The sequence below is a fragment of the Natrix helvetica genome (assembly GCF_964273705.1).
Source record: "Natrix helvetica genome assembly, chromosome: 5".
Taxonomy (NCBI): Eukaryota; Metazoa; Chordata; class Lepidosauria; order Squamata; family Natricidae; genus Natrix; species Natrix helvetica.
In genome coordinates this window covers 30,817,436-30,841,374 of record NC_138551.1, presented here as the reverse complement: position 1 = coordinate 30,841,374, position 23,939 = coordinate 30,817,436, and the positions used below count along the sequence as shown (strand labels likewise).

The following is a 23,939-nucleotide window of genomic DNA, read 5'->3' as shown; positions in this document are numbered from 1 at the left end:
ATGTAGATACAACTGCAGAACTTCACATCATCCAAAGAAATCCTCTGAGGATATTATCTGATCATCAAACAGAAGAATAAAAATGTCAGAGATGAAGGGCAGCAAAGAGAAAGGACCATGATGTCCCTTTTGGCTCTGGACGTGATGACCATTACTTGTGTTTTCATTTCTGCTGTGCGATTTGACAGGTACAGCCTTTTCACATCATCAAAGGGTACTGTGGGCTTTTTTGTTTGTTTCCATGCCTTGGTATACGGCTCATTACTTGACTTTCTCTTCTAAAGTGCAAAGGTTTTTCGTGTGAAACCACAAAATGAAAACGAAGTAAGCATCATGAAATCCTTGCCAAGCCTCATAAAGGTGAGAAAATTTTGCAACTCAGATGTTTTGTGCCCTTTAAGGAATTTTGTGAAATACATAAGTGTTCAAAAATATATGAATATTTTATATTTATCGAAGTAGTATGTGTATGTATTCTTTTTGCATATACCAAAACCCGGATATATGTATGCAGTACAGATTCTTTGCCTAATAGAAGAAAATGGACTCTTTTGAATGTTTCCAATTTTTTAATATATAAAGGATTGTAAAAATGGTAGCATATATTCACAATTAAAATTTAATTAAAGCAAGAATGGCTCCCCAATATACAATATATCACAAAAAGGATTTAGACAACTGGGGTATAGTTTTTAGGGCTCAAAGAGAAACTAACAACAGTTACTAACTGGGGTTGCAAGTGGAAGAAAGAATATATCAATGTTATTTTTTCTTTCTTCACTGATTTTTATTTCAATATGGGAGAATGGAGGAATGTAACATCTTGCTCTTTGAACTTTTTCTTTTTGCATGTCTATGTTTGCTTTAGGGAACACGGTAGCTCAGTGGCTAAGATGCTGAGCTTGTCAATCAGAAAGGTCGGCAGTTCGGCGGTTCGAATCCCTAGTGCCACGTAACAGAGTGAACTCCCGTTACTTGTCCCAGCTTCTGCCAACCTAGCAGTTCGAAAGCACGTAAAAATGCAAGCAGAAAAATAGGAACCACATTTGGTGGGAAGGTAACAGAGTTCCGTGTGCCTTTGGCATTTAGTCATGCCGGCCACATGACCACGGAGTCGTCTTCAGACAGCGCTGGCTCTTCGGCTTTGTAACGGAGATGAGCACCGGCCCCTAGAGCCAAAAACGATTTGCATGCATGTGCAGGGGAACCTTTTCTTTTACCTTTATGTTTTCTTTTTTCTATTTGTTTGTATTTATAAACAAATGGATAAAGGAAAAAAAGAAAAAAATGCCTAGTAAACTCAGTTAAAAACCTATCCTCTATTCCAAAGCCTGCATGAAACTTTGCAATATCTTCTTATTATGCTTGCACATTTTTTCTTTTCTGCAAGAAAGATTTCATTCATCATATATTTTAAAATTTCAAAAATCTAGATGATGCAACAGAAAAATTCTTCCCCCCAAATTTAAAAGTAAGTTAATTTCTAAAATTAGAGAAATGGAAAGACACAGTGGATATTACCATTATCCACTAAATGTTAGATTGCATTTTAGTGAGGGGTGACAAAACACCTATTTTCTTCATAAGCATTCATAAACATACTTTGGATGCCTACCTGAAAATTACTGTGCAAAAATGAAGATGAAAGCATTAGCAATTGCCCATATGAATATCCTCACTATTTCCTATGGGTTTATTTTCTCTCCTTATAGAGTACTTAAGAGAATTAAATTCATGCCAGGGTGGCATTAAAAGCCAATTTGAAAGATTCACATTATCTTAAAGTCTCTTTCAAGTTTAGTTGGATTCCCGATGATTTCATGGATGTGCAGTTTGTGTTGTTTTGTTTTTTACAGCAGCACAAAAATTCAATTTCCAATTTCATGAAGGTGTTTTTCGATTATTGAGGCGTTTTTATTTATTTAGAAAGCTTATATGATTACCTACTTTAATATTTGCTAATCCTAGGCATCTAAGAGGTCTCCCTATCCAATTACTAAACAGGCCTGAGACTATTTAACTTCCAAGACCAGACAATATTGGCCACACAATACCATCTTCTGAGACTGCATTTTCATTCACATACAGAAAGTTTTCTCAGCCTAGTATGGCTTTTATAAATCACAAGCGGAAAACTTTAAAAACGCTATAGTGTTTATAATAAGAAAATAGGTATTCATCAAGCTTTAGCCCTTTTAGTGTTCTTTTCATAACTCAGTAAAACCTGATTTTACTTCTAGGCAAAGAATGCTTTGTAAGTAGAATATAAACATGATGAAAAGCCTTGACATTCTCATGGACTTGCCTTATTGCTTATGTGTAATGTGGATTTTTTTTAAAAAAAAAAACCTCTTGCAAGTCAAAGTTTTAACATGCAATGTCAAATGAGAACCAAATAAGAACAACATTACTAATTGCATTATTAATCTAATACCATAAGGATTCCCTCTGCCTTTCCTTTACCAAAGGCTGGATCTGTGGCAGAACTTGGCTGTAGAATGCATTCTCAAAACAAAGCTGCCTTCCAAGAAATACACAAAAGGATAACACTGTTTGGAAAGTTCTCTTCCTGGATTAATTTAATAATTAATTGTCATTAGGATTCTGAGCTGATTTACAGAGGGACTAAATAAACTGCAATCTCAAATCTTCTTATTGCTTCAAACCATTTTATGGGCCCCAGAAGTCTTTAACAGCACTGATTTTTAGCTTTCCATCATGATAAACATGTAGTAGAATGAAAATAAAACTACAAAAAAGGACAGTCCTGCTATCAACATAACAAGACCACTTTGGCGCTCCATGCTAACACCTAGCCACTGGCCTTCCATAAAATCTGCCATGGATCAAATTGGATCCCTCTAGCATTTTAGTCCAGATACCCAGATTCTTCCCAAACTATTGTTAAGTGGGTCACAACATCTGCCCAACAACTTTAACATCAATTCTCAATGGAAAGCCATCATAGGAGGACCCCACAAAAAAAGATGTGATGCTTTGAACTACCACATCAGCAATGGACAATCCTGAATAGGATTCACACCTCACATGTCTGCCAGGAATCTCTGTGTAAATGGGACATAGTATACTCTCCTCAGTGTCAGTACAGGATGCCATTTCAAACTGTAAAGTATAACATGACTGGCTGTAAGCTGAAGGCATATGCCGGCTCACTGTTTTATTTTTTAAATATAAACAATGCTGTGTTTCAATCATTAGATGGCCTAGACATTGGTATTTGAAGATAGATCTTTTTAACATATATATGTTATTATGTTTTAGCGGCTGAAATGTTAACTTGTCTTATTAATCCATCTAGGATATGCCATGCACTAAATAAATAAATAAGTGGGCTGATTGTACAGCAGATAATAAAGGATTCAAGCAGCAAGGTTTAAAAGACATTTCCTTGGTAAAGGCAACTTTGTCAGCACAACAGGGTCATGATAAACACATAACTAAGACAGTGGTGGGATTCAAAACTTTTTACTACCGGTTCTGTGGGCATGACTTGGTGGGCATGACAGGGGAAGGATACTGTAAAATCTCCATTTCCTCCCAATCAGCTGGGACTCGGGAGGCACAGAATAGATGGGGGCAGGGCCAGTCAGAGGTGGTATTTATCAATTTTCGGAACTACTCAAAATTTCTGTTACTGATTCTCCAGAACTAGTTCAGAACCTGCTGAATACCACCTCTGAACCAAGCTTAGAAGAAGTAGAGTTCTTCCCTCCCCCTCAAAAACCCTGTTGTTTTATCTACATTTCTGGAATAATATTGTCATCTGGTGGCTTTCCTAGTTCATGGGATTTTCACCATAATTTCTGTATATTCCAGCAGCTGTTGCCTTTCCCCAGTCCACTGTGCGGGAAAGAATGCTAGGATGGAAATGTCTTTTTTGAAACTCTGCCCACTTTCAGCTCTGGTCCTGCCTATTTTGAGCTCTAACATGTTGAAAATATGAATCCAAATAGTTTTCAGCTAACTTTATAATGAAAAGATATTCCAAATCTAGCATAGTAGTAGGAACAATGATTACAAGTCATCGTTTAATTTTTGATTGTTTAAGTAAAACATTATTTACAGTGTCTTAAATGAAAAACCAAAACACAATGGGAGTAAAAGAAGAAATGAAAACTTTCAGTTTCTTTCTCATGATTACAATGAAGAAGAGAAAATGTAGCCTTTGTCCAGGCTTAACATCACTATTTTATTGTTTGCTAGGGGTGTGTGTGTGTGTGTATGTATTTGTGTTACAACCCCTGGTATGCCAAAATATCCGTAAGAGTATGGCTAGCTGATGAGAGCTAAATAGCTTGAAATAGATCTATACTAGTCTCCCTTTATTTATTTATCAGCACAAATACAACATAGATAGATGATAGATAGATAGATAGATAGATAGATAGATAGATAGATAGATAGATAGATAGATAGATAGATAGATAGAGAACCATTTTTGTGTTATGTAAAAACACAAAAATGGTTTTCTGCCTGGAAGGCTCCAAGGGTGGAGCTTAAAGGCAAAACGGAAGCAGTATGCTCCCGCTCATATTTGGGCATACCAGGTGCTTTGACATAACACTTAATCATTTCCTTGGTTCAGCTGATAAGGGAGGAGAGCTTGTGGCTTAGAGGCTAATACAACTGCCTAATATGTAAAAACAGCCCAGGTTAGAATCCCACTAAGGGTATGGCTAGCTTAAAATAGATGTGTATTAGTCTCCCTTTATTTATTTATCAGCACAAATGCAATATATATATATATATATATATATATATATATATATATATATATATATATATATATATATATATATATATATATATATATATATATATATATATATATATGAGCTTATATTTTAAATATATATTAGTATATAATTGAGTTTTCACGCTGTTATAGCAGAAGATGAAACAGGGCATAATACATTTAAATAAAACTAAAATTGATTGGTATATGGTCGTTTAGAGACAAAAATGACTATTGCACATAATACATCAATCCGAAATAGATTTACCTTTCTGTCTTCACAAAGTATTCAACTATGAGTAGTCATTACATATTAACTTGTTTTAGTCTTCACTATCTCCATATCAGATAAAAACTTACCTTATTTAACACATTAATTATTTTCCCAAATTCCCAAATTATACCAATCAACAATTAGTATTTTGAAGTCTTTGCACAAAACTGAACTTAGTTCCCCTCTCAGAAGTAAAACTGAAGAGAAATAAATTTGCCAAGAAGTTGAACAGCAGCAGGTTTTGGGGATATAACTCATTTCCATTCGATCACAACCCTTTGTTCATTTCTTTCTGTGCAGATTGATTTTTGGTACCCAGATTCGGCACTGCATATAGTCAAACAGATGGAAGTAGATTTCCATGTCAGTGCGATGCAAAGTGAAATTGTTGAAAGACTCTTGAAACAGAATGGCATACCTTATCAGTAAGTTAAACTTCTCTATTTTTCTATGACTCTGCACTTTTGAAATTGTGTAGAGATTTCATGCTTCCGGTATACGTCTATGAAATATATATTCATGAATCAGTGTGTTTCAATTAATTAATTATCTCTTATTAGAAAATAGTGCTCTTGGATAGGAATGATAAATTGCTCTTCTTCACTGTAGCATCCTTGCTGGAAAAAAAAAGCAATTCTGGATTGTGCAAAAAAGCTCATTCACAGATAAGAGTATGGCTGCAGGACCAACGTGCAAAATTACCTGTGAAGTCAATATGAAAGATATCTGAAAAGAAGCATGGCTTCTTTTAAAAAAATTATCTGCCCTGCTTCTAACAAATACAAATGATTCAAATACCACTGAAAGCAATGAAACAGGTTTGTCACATCTAAGCCTATTGCCAATTTGAGGATCAGATTTAAGTTCGCTGGGCACCATGACTTGAAAGTTGTACAAAATCCATGCAGTTTGCATTGAATAATTATTGTATTTTTAAATAAATATACAATGAATCAGTCTAAAGTAAATCAAAGTCTGTAGATGACATTTTTTTTGGTGTGGATTTGTCTAAATCAGGGGTGTCCAAACTTGGGAACTTTAAGACTTGCGGACTTCAACTCCCAGAATGCTGGCTGGGGAATTCTGGGAGTTGAAGTCCACAAGTCTTAAAGTTCCCAAGTTTGGACACCCCTGGTCTAAATGCAGGCTATTTCTTGCTGTTCTGCATTGTTTTCTTTACTGTTTTAACTTGATGTAAGCTGCTCAAAGTCATTCTGGAGTCAAGTGCAGAAAGTTCTAAAATGCAGAAATGAAATGAGCTCAGACGGAGTATAATTTTCTGATTATTATTTTTTATTGTGTAGAATAGTATTTGACAACCTACAAGAAGACATTGAAAAGCAGCTTGATGGTGACAAGAGCGATGGGCATAGCTATGAAAAATATAACGAATGGGACAAGGTAAATAATTTATATAACATTCTACAAAGGAAGCTTTCTTCAACAGAAAGAATCCCAATTCATCAGAGACACTAGTAAGGGGGTGTGGTGACCCAACAGCTTAATGACACTGGATTTGTCAGCCAGAGATGTTGGCACTCCAGCAGTTTGACACATGATACCACAAGACATAGTGAGTTCCTGTCATTTGCCCCAGCTCCTCCCCATCTAGCAGTTCAAAAGTATGTAAAAATGCAAGTAGATAAATAGGTACCACTTCAGTGGGAAAATCTAGCAGTGTTCCATGCAGGTGCCTGACCTGCCTACATTCTTCTGAGGTTGGAGGAAGAAAATGTAGATGACCTGACATCCCTCAAATGCTGTTAGCCAGTTGATATAAAGCTAGTTCACCCTTTGGGGCATTCTGTGGATAGCACACATGCGGGAACAAAATAAACCAGCAATTTTAGGCGACCAGTATTACTCTGTGATGAAAAGCATTGTAGACTTCCCTTGATATGTACACCATATACTAAAAAAGAGAGATTGGACCATTGTAATTGTATTTGAGTTTGCCACTTGGGTGTGCATGCATCCTCTGAAGCATGAAGAATGCAGTTGGTGGCTAAAACTGGGCCTAGCTTAGACGATTACCTAAGGATTCTATCAAAAATGCATGCAAAAAAAAAAATTCACACAGGTTTGGACATGTAGCTTTTTAGTCCCTGGCACATTTCATGCAAGGATTAAACTACAGCCACAACTACATGAATTGTAGAAATCGTCTTCTAAGATTATTATCCCATTGGCCATTTTTCAATATTTGTCAATATTTTTAAAGATTCTACTGTATTTACGATAAGCTTCATCTACAGCACTGTTTTACAAACTTGGCACCTTTTGTATATGATGACTTAAACTCTCAGAATTCTCCAGCCAGTACATTGTCCAGCTAAAAAAAATCATTTAATTTCATGGGATGTGGGTCATTTCATCAGATGCTTTTCCAGCATCCTTTTTTTTTTAACCCAGATTTCTGATTGGACTGCCAGAATTGCAAAAAGCAACCCAACATTGGTTTCCCGTATCCAGATTGGAAAGACATTTGAAAATCGACCCATCTTCCTTCTTCAGGTATTAAAACCTTTTACAGGAAAATAAGCAAGGAACAGATGAAATTGTGTTGAAAAACTCACCCTCCCAAATTCATCACCCGTATCTGGAGAGGATTCAAAGGATTATTTGATTAGTTCTAAAACTAGCAGGTTACAGTGAGTCACCAGTCTCTTGCATTCAGAAGAGCCAAAAGCAAAGTTACAGTGATCTTATATAAATGTTGATCAAGTATTTCAGTCATGCATCTACACTAGCAGAAGATCCCAAATGTAGGAAATGTTCTTTACATTTAATGAGACATAATAGCCAGACAAAGAAAAATTAACCAGAAAGAAGGAAGTGGGTATCCTTCCATGGTGTGAAAACACTACAGAGTTTTCTCTGAAAAGTTACATAGAATTTTTGGTATGACTTGCACCAAAGCATTAATTGTTATTAGTTGAGAGATAACAAAAAGTCCTCCTCTAAAGACATTGAATCTATTGCCTCCTCTGAATGTGTTAATTCCATAATCAATTGATTATCCATAGGCACAAATTAACACACTAAATTCCACTGTTAAAGATGTTGCAAGAGAAATACAGAAAAATACATGTATTTAGTAATACACATGTGTATTAGTAAGCATAATTGATTCAATCTGAGTTCTTCTTCCAACTCTCCACAAGATGAAGTTATGTATCATGCTTAAGCTACCATGCAATTTGTTGTTTTAGTTTAGTACTGTATTCCTCTAGTCCAGTCATCTGATTAATAAATCATGGTTGGTTTATGGTTAAGAACACAATAATATTCCTTCTGAATGGAAGACCAATAAAATACTCCATACCGCATTATATTTTACATAACAGATGGGGTGTCAGGGTTCCAAATAGCATCCAAAATTAAATCAGAGTCCAAGGCAAAGTATTGCTCAAAGTTCCAATTTATTAAGAGAGCCACCTTGGCACATCTGGGAAAACCCGAATCTGAAATCTGCCCACCCAGTTGAAAGTTCAAAATCTTGCCCCCACATCCACAAGTCCATCACAGGGTCCAATCTTCCACTGCCATGCTGGCAGTTCCACCCATCCAGTTCCAGTCAGGTGCAGAGACAAAGGATGACCTTGGCTTTATAGAAAGGAATTTTATTTTCGCTACATAGCATTTAACTCGTACCATCCCCCCTCCCATTTTCACACAATAGAAATGGCATAGTAGAATAATAGAAAGTGTGGCAGGCCAAAGATCCAAAAGGAATAAGACAAAAATTATGTTTGCTTTCATTTCATTTACAACACATAAAATTGAAATTATATATATATATATATATATATATATATATATATATATATATATATATATATATATATATATATATATATATATATATATATATATATATATATATATATATATATATATATATATATATATATATATATATATATATATATATATATATATATATATATATATATATATATATATATATATATATATATATATATATATATATATATATATATATATATATATATATATATATATATATATTCTGTACTTCGGCTCATTACAGAAGACCATCCAGGCAGAAAACCATATTTTTATTTTTAATGTTGCCTTTGCTATGTTTGTGTTGTATTTGTGCTGATAAATAAATAAAGGGAGACTAGTATAGATCTATTTCAAGCTATTTAGCTCTCATCAGCTAGCCATACCCTTACTGGGATTAGAACCTGGGCTGTATTACATATTAGGCAGATGTGTTAGCCACTAAGCCACAGGCTCTCCTCCTTATCAGCTGAGCCAGGGAAATAGGTACATGACAAGTGAGCAGTGACTTCTGGAGATCTTTCAAGATCACAGCTGCCCTGTGGTTTAAGGTTATGCATCTTTGGCTTATTGTGTCATTTAGCTCAATATAATAAGCATGACATGGCAACCCAATAATAGAGTCATCCTGCTCTTTCAATGAGAAAACAACAGTGGAAAAAAATGATTTGCATGTATGTTTTTTTCATACAAGAATTAGAATGAGACTCTTAGAAACTATTTTTTCTGATTAGCAAAGCTATTTAAATACATTGAAGTGCACTTTCTTAAAAACCTTTTTTTTTTACTTTGGAAAAATGTTTTCAAAGCAGATTGGAAAGAAAAGTGGAGAAGGGAAGACCATCTTCATGGATTGTGGTGTTCACGCACGAGAGTGGATTTCTCCTGCCTTTTGTCAGTGGTTTGTGAAAGAGGTTAATTAACAAGGTTTTCTGTCTCAAATTTGTTTTATATATAAACGTTTTTATTTTTTAAACAAACATAGACAAATAAGACATGTAACATAAAAGCATCTTCCATTACATGCAGTGTGTCGATTGGTCACAAGATTTTGTGCATCTGTTCCATAGTCATCCCTTACACTTTATATAAAATCACATATTATCAGTCAAATATTTTTAAATCCATTATTATTATAGTACTTCACTTGTTTGACTATCACTGTTATTTCTTCATTTTAAATGAGATTTGCTAAATCTGGGTTCATTTATATTATAATAATTCATTACATCATCTTCAATATATCCAATAATAAAGTATTTTATTAAGTATTCTCAAATTTGTTAAGAGTAGCCTTCCCCTAAATGTATTGAAACAACTTCTAGTATCCCTAGAACAGGGGTGTCCAAACTTGGGAACTTTAAGACTTGTGGACTTCAACTACCAGAATTCCCCAGGCTGGCTGGGAAATTCTGGTAGCTGAAGTCCACAAGTCTTAAAGTTCCCAAGTTTGGACACCCCTGCCCTAGAAGTTCTTACTCATTCACAATTTTAGTTAGTTAGTTAGTTATATCCCACCTTTATTATTGTTATCATAACTCAAAGGAGCAAACATACCTAGTGCTTTTTCCTTCTCCAATTTTCTCCACAACAACAACCTTGTGGGGTAATTGGACTGAGAGAGAATGGCTGGCCCAAGGTCACCCAGCTGGCTTTTATGGCTAAACTCACAATCTCTTGCTTTCTTGCCTGGTGCCTTAATTCCTAGACCAAACTGACTTTGAACTTTTGATCTTTTGATCGTTGCTTGTTCTATAACGCCAAGATCTAAGCCCTTGTATCCCACTAAACAAACACATTTCTGTATTGTCAAAAAAGTCCATCATGATTAATATGGAAAATAGATTCTATAACGTATATAAGCAGTGATGGCTAATCTTTTCGTCCTCGCATGCCGAAATCACACGCTCACGTGAAACAGCATGCCCGCATGTGCCCACACCCACAATGCAATGCACCCCACCCCCTGCACATGCGTGTATGACCCCCCCATGCTCTCCCCCACCCCCCGCACTCCCCCACCCCCACCCCGTATGCGCAAGACCCCTCACCACAGTGTGTATCTCCTACATGTGCAACAGAGACCTGAAAATTAACTGGCATGCGTATTGGAACTGAGCTGGGCAACGGCTCGCATGCTGGCAGATAGGGCTACGCATGCCACCTGCGACACGCGTGCCATAGGTTTGTCATCACGGGTATATAGTATGATGAAGAACGCTGCAACACTTTATTTTATAAGACTAACTGAGACTAATTTTTTGAGTACATAGGATCATAGGAAAAATATTTTTTTTCTTTTAAAAAGCTATGTTTTCTAAATTATCAGGCCATCAGCACCTATGGAAAAGACAGAGACATGACGGACATATTGGATAATATGAATTTCTACATCGTCCCTATAGTCAATATAGATGGCTATATCTGGAGCTGGACTCAGGTATTGTTCATACTTTTTAACAACATAATCTCTGTCTAGCACCTAAGACATGTTCCTTGTACCAAGGATTCCAATACCATCGGTTAAAGATCAACTTTTATTTTGAGAGGCAAAAAGCATACATCAGAATTCCTCTCTCTTGCCTGCTGTTTCAAAAGATAATAATCCATAATTTCACAAAGCTTGCGGTGGGGGGTGTTGATAATCTGTTAGATTTTAAATCCTGCTAGCCTTTTTGCACACTTTTAATGCACCTAGATCAATAGCCAGCTTTGTGTCATATATGGGGAAATGGGGATCTGTGACCCCAGAGCTTCATAGGATCCTCATCCTTATTTTATAAGTTTGAAGACCACTTTAATTATGAAATGCAGAATTTTCTACCATTATGAAGTGAACATTTTTTGATGATATTTCAGTTCTGAATACAATAGAAATTTTGCATGCTAAAAAATGTATTCGGTTTATTCATTTGGTCAAAAGTAGAACAGTCCACTGAAATGAGTTGGAAAAAGTTAGTTATAGCTATTCCAAACCATTCATTTCTGTAAACTACTTTTAGTCTATATCCAATCCAACTTTATGTGTCATCTTACATTTGCTGATGACAATGGAAGTAGCTATTAAAGACAACGAAACAAAATTAATAGAAAGCAGAAATGGTTGCAAATATCTATACTGCAAGGCACAGATAAGCATAACAAAAGATATGTATATGTACAATGTTATAATGGATCAAAAATTTTAGCAATACAGTAATATCTATCTATATCCATCTACTGTATATCTATTTCTATCTATCTATCTATCTATCTATCTATCTATCTATCTATCTATCTATCATCTATCTATCTATCTATCATCTATCTATCTATCTATCTATCTATCTATCTCTACCTTCCTACTTACCTACCTATCATTTCATAAAACTGTAACATAACTCCAAGCCACCAGATTCAGCTTAGTTCAATATCTCTTTTAAATTATATAAATTTGCTTCAGATCTAATTAATTCAACCAGCTTCTAGCCAAAATCAAAGAGACTGGAGAAAAAGAAAAAAATTATGTAGCAATATAAGCAGTTATGGGTGTTTCTAAAGGGACACATATCTGCTCTATAAGCTGTATTGGTTGCTGGTGCTTTTCAAGATGCTGGGTTTGACCCTTAAAGCCCTCAAGGCACGGGGCCAGGTTATTTGAAGGACCACCTACCTCTCCCCAGTTATTTCTACCCATCCCATCAGGTTCAGCAGGAGAGGCATGTTGCAGGTTCCATCCATTAAGGAGTTGACTGGAGATGACGCCTGCTCTCTAGAACATTGTCCCTCCTAAAGTGAGATTAGCTCCAGTCCTTATGGCCTTTTGCAAAGCTCTCAAAACATGGTTTTTTGGTCAGGCCCAGAGATCCTTTGAGAGCAGAGAACATGGCCATTGTTTGCACCATTTATGAGATCTTAAAATTAATCCTTCACAAACTTGTTTTCCTTATGTTTGTGATTTAACTGTTTTAGCTGGTTTTTACATTTGATTTTAGTGGTTTTGTTATATGCCACCTACACACACACACACACACACACACACACACACACACACTTTTACAGGACTCTAAACAAAGTCTGAAGGTTGGGGTTAGGGAGACTGTTGCTTGGGTCTTGGTCTCTTTAACATCCTGGCACTAACGAGAAAAGTGCAAAGAATTTACAGTGGAACAAATCTAAAATGCAGTTAGATTTCACTGAATGTGGCTACAGTTACCAAGCCTGAATTGATGGGTGGTTACTAAGACCAATCACCTGCTAAATGGATAGGTGTGGATAAACCATGATTGGAAAAACTAATGAATTAGTTTTACTGATATCTAACCATTTTAGATATCAATCTTATAAGATTAGATCCTGCTAAGCAAGAAGAAGACAGATTTAAGGCTGTCGAGGACTCCATCAAGAAGCAATTAATTCAGAAGGACAAAAATAAGGCATTCTTGAATTTAAAGCTCCCGATATATTTCTAATGTAGTAGGAAATCTGTTGTTCTATATGCCTAGTTCTGGGTTTGACATAAATTTTAATCTAGTCAAGCCATGTCTTTGAAATTTCTACCAGGTTAAGGCCAAAAGTCAAGACAAGTTTTGAAGTGTTTGGGATAAGTCTAATCAGGGAAACCTGACAGAACCAAAGCTTAGATGGGCCTTTTTGTATTTATAAGGTCTTCATTAGGGACATTTCTCTAATGGATGTGAGGATGCCTCTCTTCTTCCTGCATTCTTTTACAGAACACTTGAACAACTTTTTTATCTGAACTGCATAGCAAAGAGTTAACAACTAAACAGGGAAATCAGACTAGCAAATCAAAGCTTGCTCAACACACTGTACTGCATTGCCTTTCTGCAGACAATTAATGCATTCCACTTTATATTAGTATTAACGAGAAAACATACAGAAATATATATGGGTCAGATTGAAGTCCCTAAATGATTTTTGTCCAGCAGAATCGTTTCTGGAGAAAGAATCGTTCTAATGCATCCCGGAGTAACTGCATTGGTGTTGACATCAATAGGAACTTTGATGTTGCATGGTGTAGTAAGTAGCCTTTGTAACATTATGTATATCTACATGTTATTTTCATATGACTAATCCAGATGGTGTTTCAGTAAAATTACTTAATTACTTGGCAATCAAAAAGAGTTGGATTGAAAATATCATGTTTAATGAATTTAGGAACTGAGTAAATATTTCATTTTTTTTTCATTATCACCAAAGTTGTAATTTCATCAATTTCATGTTGGAGATAAAAAGATAAAAGAACAGGCCTTTATTTTTGTTACTCTTACAAAGCAGTACATACATTTTGGATACAATTCTTCAAATATGACTGATAACAAAAGCACCATCTTAAATAAATACTACAAGTGAAACTATATTTAGTGTGGAATTTAAATTGTAAACCGTAAAACATTAACTCTTTGCTCTTAATAGCAGTAAGACAAGTTACTGTATAAGATAACACTGGAAAGGATTAGGATCATGGTAGAATTTTAGACCTGGTCTTTATGGGAAAAATAAGCTTATTAACTAATATCACTGAAAAAAGATGGTGGAGAGAGTTTACTTTTATAGAGATAGGAATGACTCTACCTCAAGTATAAGAGATCCTCCATTAGGAATTTAGAAGAGGAAAATGAAATGTATTATAAAATTGCATACTTTCTGTTTTCCTATGTAACTCAAATACCTATAACTGTTTTGACCTCCATACCAAGTCCTAAACGATGGAGGAAACTGTTTTAATATTGGTTATCATTGTACCATACATGGCATCAGTGTTGACACTCATTTCTTGACTACTGTGAGAAGTACAAAACTCTGACTGTTATTCTTCCGTTCTTTAGTTCTCTAAAGGAGATAAGGTAGCATTGTACGCTTCCCAGAATCCTATTTGTCACCAAAACGTAATGATGTAACTTGCCACTATTGGTCCAAAAACAAGTGGAGCCTACACTTGCGGGATAATGCTAGGAAGAAAGGGAAAAAAGCGGCAAACTTCTAATTATTATATATGTAATAATATATGGAAATTGTATCCTATTAAATATTCTAGTACAATAATTGTCCAGTGTTATAGTTTTGCATAATAGTTAAACTATCTATAGTGTATATTCCTATGGACATCTACTAGGAGTAATCCCTACTGAATCCATTGGGACCTACTTTTGAATAAACTTGGAGAAAAAAACCTTTGCAGTCAAATCTATTAGTTATTTGAGCATGTTTAAATGGCTTATTTCTATTAATCAAATTAACAGTATAGGTCAGTGGAAAATGTTCTGATTCAAAGCAAACAAATAAACCTTTATCAGTAATCTCTGTGCTGGCCAGGGTCAACTTAACTGTGTAATAAAATAAAAGTGTTCTTTCCACCAACAGCTGCTGATTCTTCCAGAAATCCCTGTGAAGAAACATATTGTGGATCTGCACCAGAATCTGAACCAGAAACTAAAGCAGTTGCCTCATTCATCCGCAGCCATCTTTCTTCAATCAAGGGCTACCTCACCATGCATTCCTACTCTCAGATGATATTGTTCCCTTTTGGTTATACCTATGAGAAGACAGCAAATTATAAAGAATTGGTATGAAAGCATTACAATTGTCCTATTTCCTAACATTTCTAATTTGATTCTGTCTGCTCTGTGCTCAACCAATACAATTCTTTAGTGATCTTGAGATGGAATCTTATCTTGTGTATCTATCAAAAGAAATTCACATCCAGAAAACCTAGGACTTCATTTGGCTTGTCATGTCCACCAAAAATTAATACCAGATTGTTACAATTAATGTGATGAAAGAGGAGTATTTTTTTTAAATAAATGGCAATTGATTATATGAAAATTATTTGCATTACCTATCGATAAATTAAATCAAGTTTGATTTTGCCCTGCCCCCAACTTACCTATTTGTCCTAGGGGTGTCCAAACTTGGGAACTTTAAGACTTGTGGACGTCAACTCCCAGAATTCCCCAGCCAGCAAGTTTGGACACCCCTGTCCTAGGAGTTTAAAATCCTACTCAAAAACCAAATGTGACTCTCAACATGGAAAAAAGAATCAGCACTCCTTCAGCTTGAGTAAGAAAGGTGAGAATGGCCCATGAGCATTTTCAATCACGTATGACACTTTTTCACCTGCCAAATATATCCAGAATGTACAAGTGTGATGAAATCTGCATGTCTCAAAATTTTGATAGAATTTAATATGTTCTTACAAAAATTGCACACCAGGAACTTTTAGAACTATACACTATAGAACAAGCTAAAATTAGAACAATTCATAGGAATACTTGTGTGAATTTTTTTGCTGAATTCATAAGCAATGAAAATGGAAAAAATAGATCAATAAGATAAAAAATTCAGTGAAGCATAATTGAGGTAAGCAAAATTCATCCAGGTGTTCTAGATTCTCTGGCTCAAAAAAGCATATAGGAAGCTTACTTTTAAGACCTATGTATTTTGATCCAATTGATGCTAGCTTCTTCTTTGTTTGATACTAGAATGAACTTGCAAAAAGAGCTGTCACAGCTATAGCCAGCCTGTATGGTAAAGAGTATAAGTATGGAACATCAGCATCTACTATCTGTACGTATTTTACACATTGTCAAAACACATATTACATCATTTATAAGTCATGCTGGATAGCAATAGGGCTTTCTTCCTCTGAGAAGAAGAAAAAACAGTAGCTTGGAGATGTAGCACTTGCAGAAAATACAGGTAGTCCTTGGTTAATGATCATTTCTTCAGCAACCATTTAAAGTTACAACAGTGCAGAGATCGTATGGCTGGTCCTTGAAGTTGCTGCCATTACAGCATCGCTGCAATCAGAGATTGCCATTTGCAAGCTTCCAACAAGCAAAGTGAATGCAGAAGGCAAGTAGTTGCAAGTTGCAGTAAGTTGCAGTCACCTGACATTGTGCTTAATGATAGTGTACAATTCACTTAATAGCCACAACCAGAACTGCCATCTTAAGTTGATCACATGATTTTTCATTTTACAATGTTGGCATTGGAGTTACCAGTCTTAGTTACGATCATTTACTGAGGACTAACTGTACCATCTACAATGTAGAAGATGTATTTTTTCAAAGAGCTGTTGTGTCTATGTTCTCATAAACCCAGTGCAATCTCTCTTGTAACTATGTGCAAATGAAGCCACCAAAAGAGTGACAAATAAGAAGACCCAAATGTTTAGGTATCCTGAAAAGAGCTCATCTTTGACTTTTTTGTGGGGGCACTAAATAAGGAAAGGAGAGAGGAAAAACAGATCAAGATGGCTAAAACAGATGCGGGTCAAAAATGGATTTAGTCAGTGAATGCATCAAAGTCCATGAGTGTAAATGGATGATATCTCTAAGAGATTAATAATAGATCAATGTCACATTACTGATTTCAGTAATGTTTATTTGTTTCTCTTTTAGAAAATAAGCAGGCAACTGAACCATAACAATAGACTAGTAATTAGACGTATACTGCTTCATAGTGCTTTACAGCACTCTCTAAACCAATGGTTCCCAACCTTTTTTTGGCCATGCCCCACCTAAGCATCTCTAAAATCCTGATGCCCCCCCCCCCCCCCGGTGACGTATAATTTTTACTTTGCTCAAAATGTGAACTCTACTCACTTGGAGGAAGCCTAAAAGGCCATTAACTTGGTTTAAACAAGGTTCAAATTGCCCCCATTAAAAATCAAATTGCCCCCCTGTGAGACATGGGGGCCACGTTGGGAATCACTGCTCTAAACGGTTTTCAGAGTCAGCATATTCCTCCCAACAATCTGGGTCCTCATTTTACCCACCTCGGAAGGATGGAAAGCTGAGTCAACCTTGAGCTGGTCAGGATTAAAGTACTGGCAGTTGGCAGAATTAGCCTGCAATACTACATTCTAACCACTGAGGCAACACAGCTCTATAGAATTCTTATAGCATTCTATATAAACTATTTTTCCATCTGGGCGAGGCGCAGCCTTAGGGGATTTTTATCCAAATTTTTGATTCGTCTTTTAGGGGGTTCTAGGGTGGGGGGAGAGGCTAGTCAGGCTGAGGGAGGGACCAGTGCCAAGCCGGCGGGTGGAGTTAGCAAGGAAGTGAGCGGAGCCGTTAAGGGGGGGAGTAGCGATACCCCAGAAGAGGGTCTTTCCATTCCAACGGTCGTGGGGAGGGGCAGGTGCGAGGGTAGACAGAGATCTCATCACCGGTTGGGAGACCGTGGACATTGGGTACGGCCGGTCATATGTCCCAACCCCCGCAATCTAAGTGGTCAGGACCTACAGAGCCAGGGCCTGAGACTGATGTTATGCAATGCGAGGTCCGTTGCCAACAAAGCCCCCCTCATTAATGACTTGGTGTCGGAGGGGGAGCCAGACCTGGCAGGAATTACGGAGACCTGGCTGGGCCACGAGGGAGGTCTCCCTCTCATGGAAATGTGCCTGCCAGGTTACCGTGCATTTCATCAGTCACGGGCACTAGGCAGGGGTGGTGGGGTAGCGGTCATTGTGAGGGAAAGTCTTCAGCCGAGAGAGACCACTGTGCCACAGATAACCGGTTGTGAGTCCCTGTGCGTGAAGTGGGGCCCAGGGAGGCAGCTGGGCTTGCTGATTGTATACCTGGCTCCTTGCTATGCATCAGCAGGCCTGCCCGAGCTCCTCGAGGTGATCGCCGAGATGGCAGTTGAAACCCCCAGACTGTTGGTCATGGGGGACTTTAACTTGCCATCGGTAGGGGAGTCATCCGAGGTAGCTCGGGAGTTCATGGCCTCCATGACAGCCATGGACCTGACCCAAATAATTCAGGGCCCCACACGAGGGAGGACACACACTGGATTTTATCTTTGTCTCTGGCCGGTGGAGGAGTGATCTGGGAGTAGGGGATTTAGCCATCACACCCCTGTCATGGTCAGATCACTCACTTCTCCGGCTCGACTTTCCAGCCGCTACTCCCCACCGCGGGGAGGCGGAACCGGAATGTCCAAGATGGTTCCGCCCCAGGCGCCTGATGGAACCTGACAGGTTCCAGAAGGAGCTCGGGCCATGTCCTGTAGCCCTGACCTGCACCCGGATGGAGGACCTAGTGGCTGCATGGAATAGTGCGGCCACTGGGGCCTTGGACCGGGTTGCGCCTTTGCGGCCTCTCTTGCGGCAGCGAACCACCAGGCTCCTTGGTTCACCGAGGAGCTGAGGGTGATGAAACGCCACAAGAGACGCCTAGAGAGCAGATGGAGATCGTCACGCTCTGAATCTGACCGAACACAGGTGAGAGCCCATTTACGGACTTACCTAGTGGCGTTAAGCGTGGCCAAGCGTCAGTATTGTGCCACTCGTATTGCATCCACAGATAACTGCCCTGCCGCCCTGTTTGGGGTAACCCGCTCCCTCCTTCAACAGAGGCCGCGGGAAGCCCCTTTGCAGGGTAGAGCAGAGGAATTTGGGGAGTATCTGCAGGACAAAATCGCTCAGATTCGAAGCGAGTTGGTCCCTACTAGTGGTCTGGAGGGGACGTCGGAGGGGGGTCTTGAGGTTCCATTCTGGGAGGAGTTTGACTCTGTTACTTCCGACAATATGGACAGGTTGCGTAGGCGACTGCGAGCCACCACATGTTTACTGGACCCGTGTCCCTCCTGGCTTGTACTGGCATCCTGGGAGGTCACACGAGGCTGGCTCCAGGAGTTAGTCAACGCTTCTTTGAGTGAGGGGTCCCTGCCAGCCGTCCTGAAAGAGGCGGTGGTGAGGCCCCTCCTCAAGAAGCCTTCCCTGGACCCAGGTTTGTTAGCCAACTACTGTCCCGTCTCCAACCTTTGCTTTCTGGCGAAGGTTGTAGAGAGTGTGGTGGCACAACAGTTTCCACGCCACTTGGAGGAAACTGATTATCTGGACCCGCGCCAGTCCGGTTTCCGGCCCGGCCACAGCATGGAGATGGCATTGGTCGCATTGGTGGATGATCTCTGGAGGGCCAGAGATGGAGGCTGCTCCTCCATCCTGGTCCTATTAGACCTCTCGGCGGCTTTTGATACCATCGACCATGGTATCCTATTGCATCGACTGGAGGGGTTGGGGATGAGGGGCACCATTTTGCGGTGGTTCTCCTCCTACCTCTCTGGCCGAGCGCAATTTGTATTGGCAGGGGGGCAGAGGTCGACCTCGAGGCCGCTCACTTGTGGGGTGCCACAAGGGTCAGTCCTCTCGCCTCTCCTGTTCAATGCATATATGAAGCCGCTGGGCGAGATCATTCGTGGGTTTGGGGTAGATTACCATCTGTACGCGGATGACACCGAGCTGTACATCTCTACCCCAAACCACCCCAATGATGCCATCGAAGTGATGTCCCGGTGTCTGGAAGCCGTACGGATCTGGATGGGAAGTAACAGACTCAAGCTCAACCTGTCCAAGACTGAGTGGCTGTGGCTACCGGTGCCCCAGTTCAACCAGCTTACTCCATCACTGGCCATTGGATCGGGTATGCAATTTGGGCGTCCTTCTAGATACCCGGCTGTCAATGGACGACCATGTAACAGCTGCGGCCAGGGGGGCGTTTCACCAGGTTCGCCTGGTGCGCCAATTGCGTCCCCTATTGAACCGGAGTGCCCTTCGCACAGTCACTCATGCGCTTGTGACATCCCGGCTAGACTACTGCAACGCTCTCTACATGGGGCTCCCCTTGAGATGCACCCGAAGGCTGCAGTTGGTTCAGAATGCGGCCGCGCGAGTAGTTTCGGGAGTCTTCAAAGCGCTCCATGGCACAGGACCTAGCTATTTGCGGGATCGTATCCTGCCCCATACATCCCTTCGGCCGATTCGCTCACACAGAGAGGGACTCCTCCGGGTGCCGTCCACTAGGCTGTGCCAGCGGGCGACGCCCAGGGAAAGGGCCTTCTCTGTGATGGGCCCGACCCTCTGGAATGACCTTCCCCCTGACATTAGAATGACTACGGACCTCCGCTCCTTCCGCCGGAAACTCAAAACCCACCTGTTTCATCTAGCCGGCCTGGCCTAATTCCAGCTTTCCCACCTCAGTTTGTATTTTTAAATTTTATGGTTTGGTTTTAAGGTTTAAGTTTTTAATTTTTATAAATTTGTACAGGGGATATTAAATTCAATTTTAGCTATGTATATTATCGAGTGTATGGTTTTTAAATTTGTACCTGTACACCGCCCCGAGTCCCTTCGGGGAGAGGGGATGGTCTAGAAATTTAATAAATTAAATTAATTAAAATTATCTCCATTTTTATTACTGGCAGAAGTTTTCCAAGTTCTGAGAGGGCTTTCATAACTTATGATTCCTGATCCTACTTTTAACATGGAAGTAACATTTGACTTTCCTCACGACCTCCACAAGTGAACAACCATCTCCTCCTCTTAAAATTATTCAAACACCAGTATCTTACCTTCACATTTATTATTTTGTTTTTCTTTCATTTTTTTTCCCCTGCTATGTTTCTTGTCATTCCATTTGTTGTGTCTTGCTTTACAGATCTTTCTTCTGGTTGTTCCGATGACTGGGTATTCAACCAGGGAATCAAATATTCCTTCACCTTTGAGCTTCGTGATAAAGGCGAATATGGATTCCTTCTCCCTGAATCCCAGATCAAATCAACTTGCCAGGAGATAATGCTAGCAGTCAAGTTAATTGCCAGTTACATCCTCAACAAGACTTTATAATTTGGACAAATGCTTTTGGATGCATTATAGATGTTTGGAAAGTAATAAATCATCATTTATTACATCAGAAATATTTGTTTTGAATTGAAAAGCTCTTTTGGGAACTGTGATGCCAAGTCAATGCAAAAGAAGTCATTTCAGCTTCTTCCATTTCAAGCATAAAATATAATTTCATAAATATTCTTCTTGCAAACTTGTTTCTAATTATGAGACAGCAGACGGACATTCCAGAAAAGAGATGACTTTATGTTTATCTTCAATAACTGTACAAATTCTTAATTAAAGGAATTGTATCATTTTGGTTACTGAAAGATGTACCAATTAAGACAACTTGAATTAAATGAGCTATGGCCTTGATGGCGAACCTATGGCATGTGTGCTGGAAGTGGCACGCAAAGCCATCTCTCCCAGCATGCAAGCCATTGCCCATTGCTCTTGCGGGCATGTGCGCACTGGGAAGATGATCCTCCGGTTTCTGGTGTGCGCATGGCACCGGGCAGCTGCTCTTCTGGCTTCTGGCATGTGCATACGCACTGACCAGCTGTCCTTGTGCACACATGTGGGCCAGAAACTGGAATACCAGGTGGCCGGTGCGCATATGCGTTCTGGAAACTGGAAGATCATCTTCCCGGCGTGTGCATGCACACCGGGCGCCTGCTCTTCCAGTTTCTGCCATGTGCGTGTGCACACTCCCGTTTCAGCACTCTGTGCCAAAAAGATTTGCCAATACTGAGCTACAGTATATATTTTCTTAAAATTAAATAGATCCATAAAGGGATTTTGTTTTGTTTTTATTATTGTTTTGAATGAAAGACAAATGGAATACCCAGTCCCTCATTAGAAATTAAAATGAAGGGAGACTATAGTATAATTTTTGTAAGATGTACATGGCCAAATAATATTTTCACATCTTTCACGTCTTTTAGATTAAGTGGATATTAAGTAGAAGAAGCCACTTAATATTCAACCTAGAAAAAGGAGAAATTTTCTGACAGTGAGAACAACCAATGGAACAGCTTGCCTTCGGAAGTTGTGGGAGCTTTATCACTGGAGGCTTTTAAGAACAGATTGGACTGCCATTTGTCAGATGGTAGTGGTGTAGGGTCTCCTGCTTAGGCAAGGGTTGGACTAGATGGCCTACAGTACAAGATCCCTTCCAACTCTGTTAAACTAGAATTGGACCATGTTGTATTGGATCAGATCAATTCTTTCTTTTGATAAGGCTGAAAATTATTCCTTCAAGCTAAGCTTTTCTTTATATTGGAAGAAGTTTCACTGCTGTAAATCGAAATATTTCTTGTAATGAAAATAACATCTCCCAGAGGTGATTTTCACTGCAACAGGTCATAAGGGAAAAAGATTAAACTCATCTTCCCAAATTCCTGTTGTTTCAATAATGTTTATACTTCTCGTGAGAGCTATTTACAGGTGTAAAAACAGTCACACAAAATTAACATTATTTAGAATTATTGCAGCTATGTGCTACATTAAGCCATAATGTAGCTTGCTTCATTGTGATTTAATGTAAGCATGAGTCTGGCCCGTTATTCCTTATTCAAGCAAACCTGTTAAACAATTCATGATCTATTATGATGGGTGAATCCAGCCATTGAAGAGTGGCGGAAAGGGCAGGAACTTTTTGCAGTCCCAAAAGTTGCTTCAGAGGAATTCAGGTATGCTGGGTATGTAGGTTGTTATATTTTATGTTATCTTAGTTTCAGGAAAAGATACAGATATAAAATTTGAATCTACCCCAAAATTAGAATACTCAGACAGCAGTAAAGGGCAACTGTTTATCTGTTTGTTTTTTCCACTGCTTAGATTATTTTAAAAATCATGAATTTGTGTCTTTTCTCAAACCCATCTCTTTTTACCTTTCTTTATAGAATTTGTGGTCTTCTGGTCATCTTCCTTGCCATGTTCTGAATCGGTCCTAATTTCTTTGAATTCATTTTAAACTGAGGTGTCCAGAATGGGACACCATAGTTGAGATTAGTCTGATTTCAGCAAAATAAAGTGAAAGTATTGCTTTCTGCAGTTTAGAAATTATGCTTCTGTTGATTTAACCTAAAAATGTATCCAGGCAATACTGTTTAGCTTTTGCGTGTTTTAATTGTTTAAGGCTAAGTGTAGTCATAATCAACATGCAATTTTTGAAATCTTTTAAAGAAAGTCAGTCTTTAATAAACTTGCATCCTAAAAGTTGCCGTGATTTCAGATCATTTACTTTCCAAATAGACCAAGAAAGTGGAACAATGCTGTGGACCGAAAAAGTGTTAAAAATTGTTCTCTCATTCCCTGATCCATGCTCTTTTCAGACAGCATACACCCGTATAATTAGTCAGCATATATTTGTTTCAGTTTCTCAAAGCCCTTTTGGAGATGCTTCACCATCTTTCTAATTTTACATTATCTCTTTTGCCATGAATTTTCAGATTATTATCAAATTTCATGATGTGGCGATT

The 23,939-nt window shown here is 38.6% G+C and overlaps 1 protein-coding gene and 1 long non-coding RNA gene across 3 annotated transcripts in view; one reads left to right on the top strand and one right to left on the bottom strand.

Annotated features, from left to right (window-relative positions):
• Positions 1 to 288: 288 nt before the first annotated feature.
• LOC309392354 (carboxypeptidase B-like) lies at positions 289 to 21,501 on the top strand. Of its 2 annotated transcripts, none has more exons than XM_081953491.1 (10): positions 289 to 360; positions 5,331 to 5,455; positions 6,335 to 6,431; positions 7,443 to 7,544; positions 9,653 to 9,754; positions 11,170 to 11,280; positions 13,769 to 13,859; positions 15,204 to 15,406; positions 16,322 to 16,406; positions 21,287 to 21,501. In XM_081953491.1, exons 1-10 carry the CDS (start codon positions 334 to 336, stop codon positions 21,472 to 21,474), a joined length of 1,131 nt encoding a protein of 376 aa, XP_081809617.1. In that variant the 5' UTR covers positions 289 to 333; the 3' UTR covers positions 21,475 to 21,501. The 2 variants fall into 2 exon arrangements, with proteins under 2 accessions (XP_081809617.1, XP_081809616.1); XM_081953490.1 differs by having other exon boundaries at positions 9,650 to 9,754.
• Positions 14,093 to 23,939, bottom strand: part of LOC309392357 — a 65,603-nt gene continuing 55,756 nt past the window's right edge. Inside the window, exon 4 of the long non-coding RNA XR_014175429.1 lies at positions 14,093 to 15,375. This is a non-coding gene — a long non-coding RNA (uncharacterized lncRNA). The remainder of the gene's footprint in view (positions 15,376 to 23,939) is intronic.

Coding starts and splice junctions, on each gene's coding strand:
- LOC309392354 (XM_081953490.1), top strand. CDS start 334: ATGAAATCCTTGCCAAGCCTCATAAAG. Junction 5,456..6,334: donor CAGAATGGCATACCTTATCA/GTAAGTTAAACT, acceptor TTTATTGTGTAG/AATAGTATTTGACAACCTAC. Junction 9,755..11,169: donor GTCAGTGGTTTGTGAAAGAG/GTTAATTAACAA, acceptor CTAAATTATCAG/GCCATCAGCACCTATGGAAA.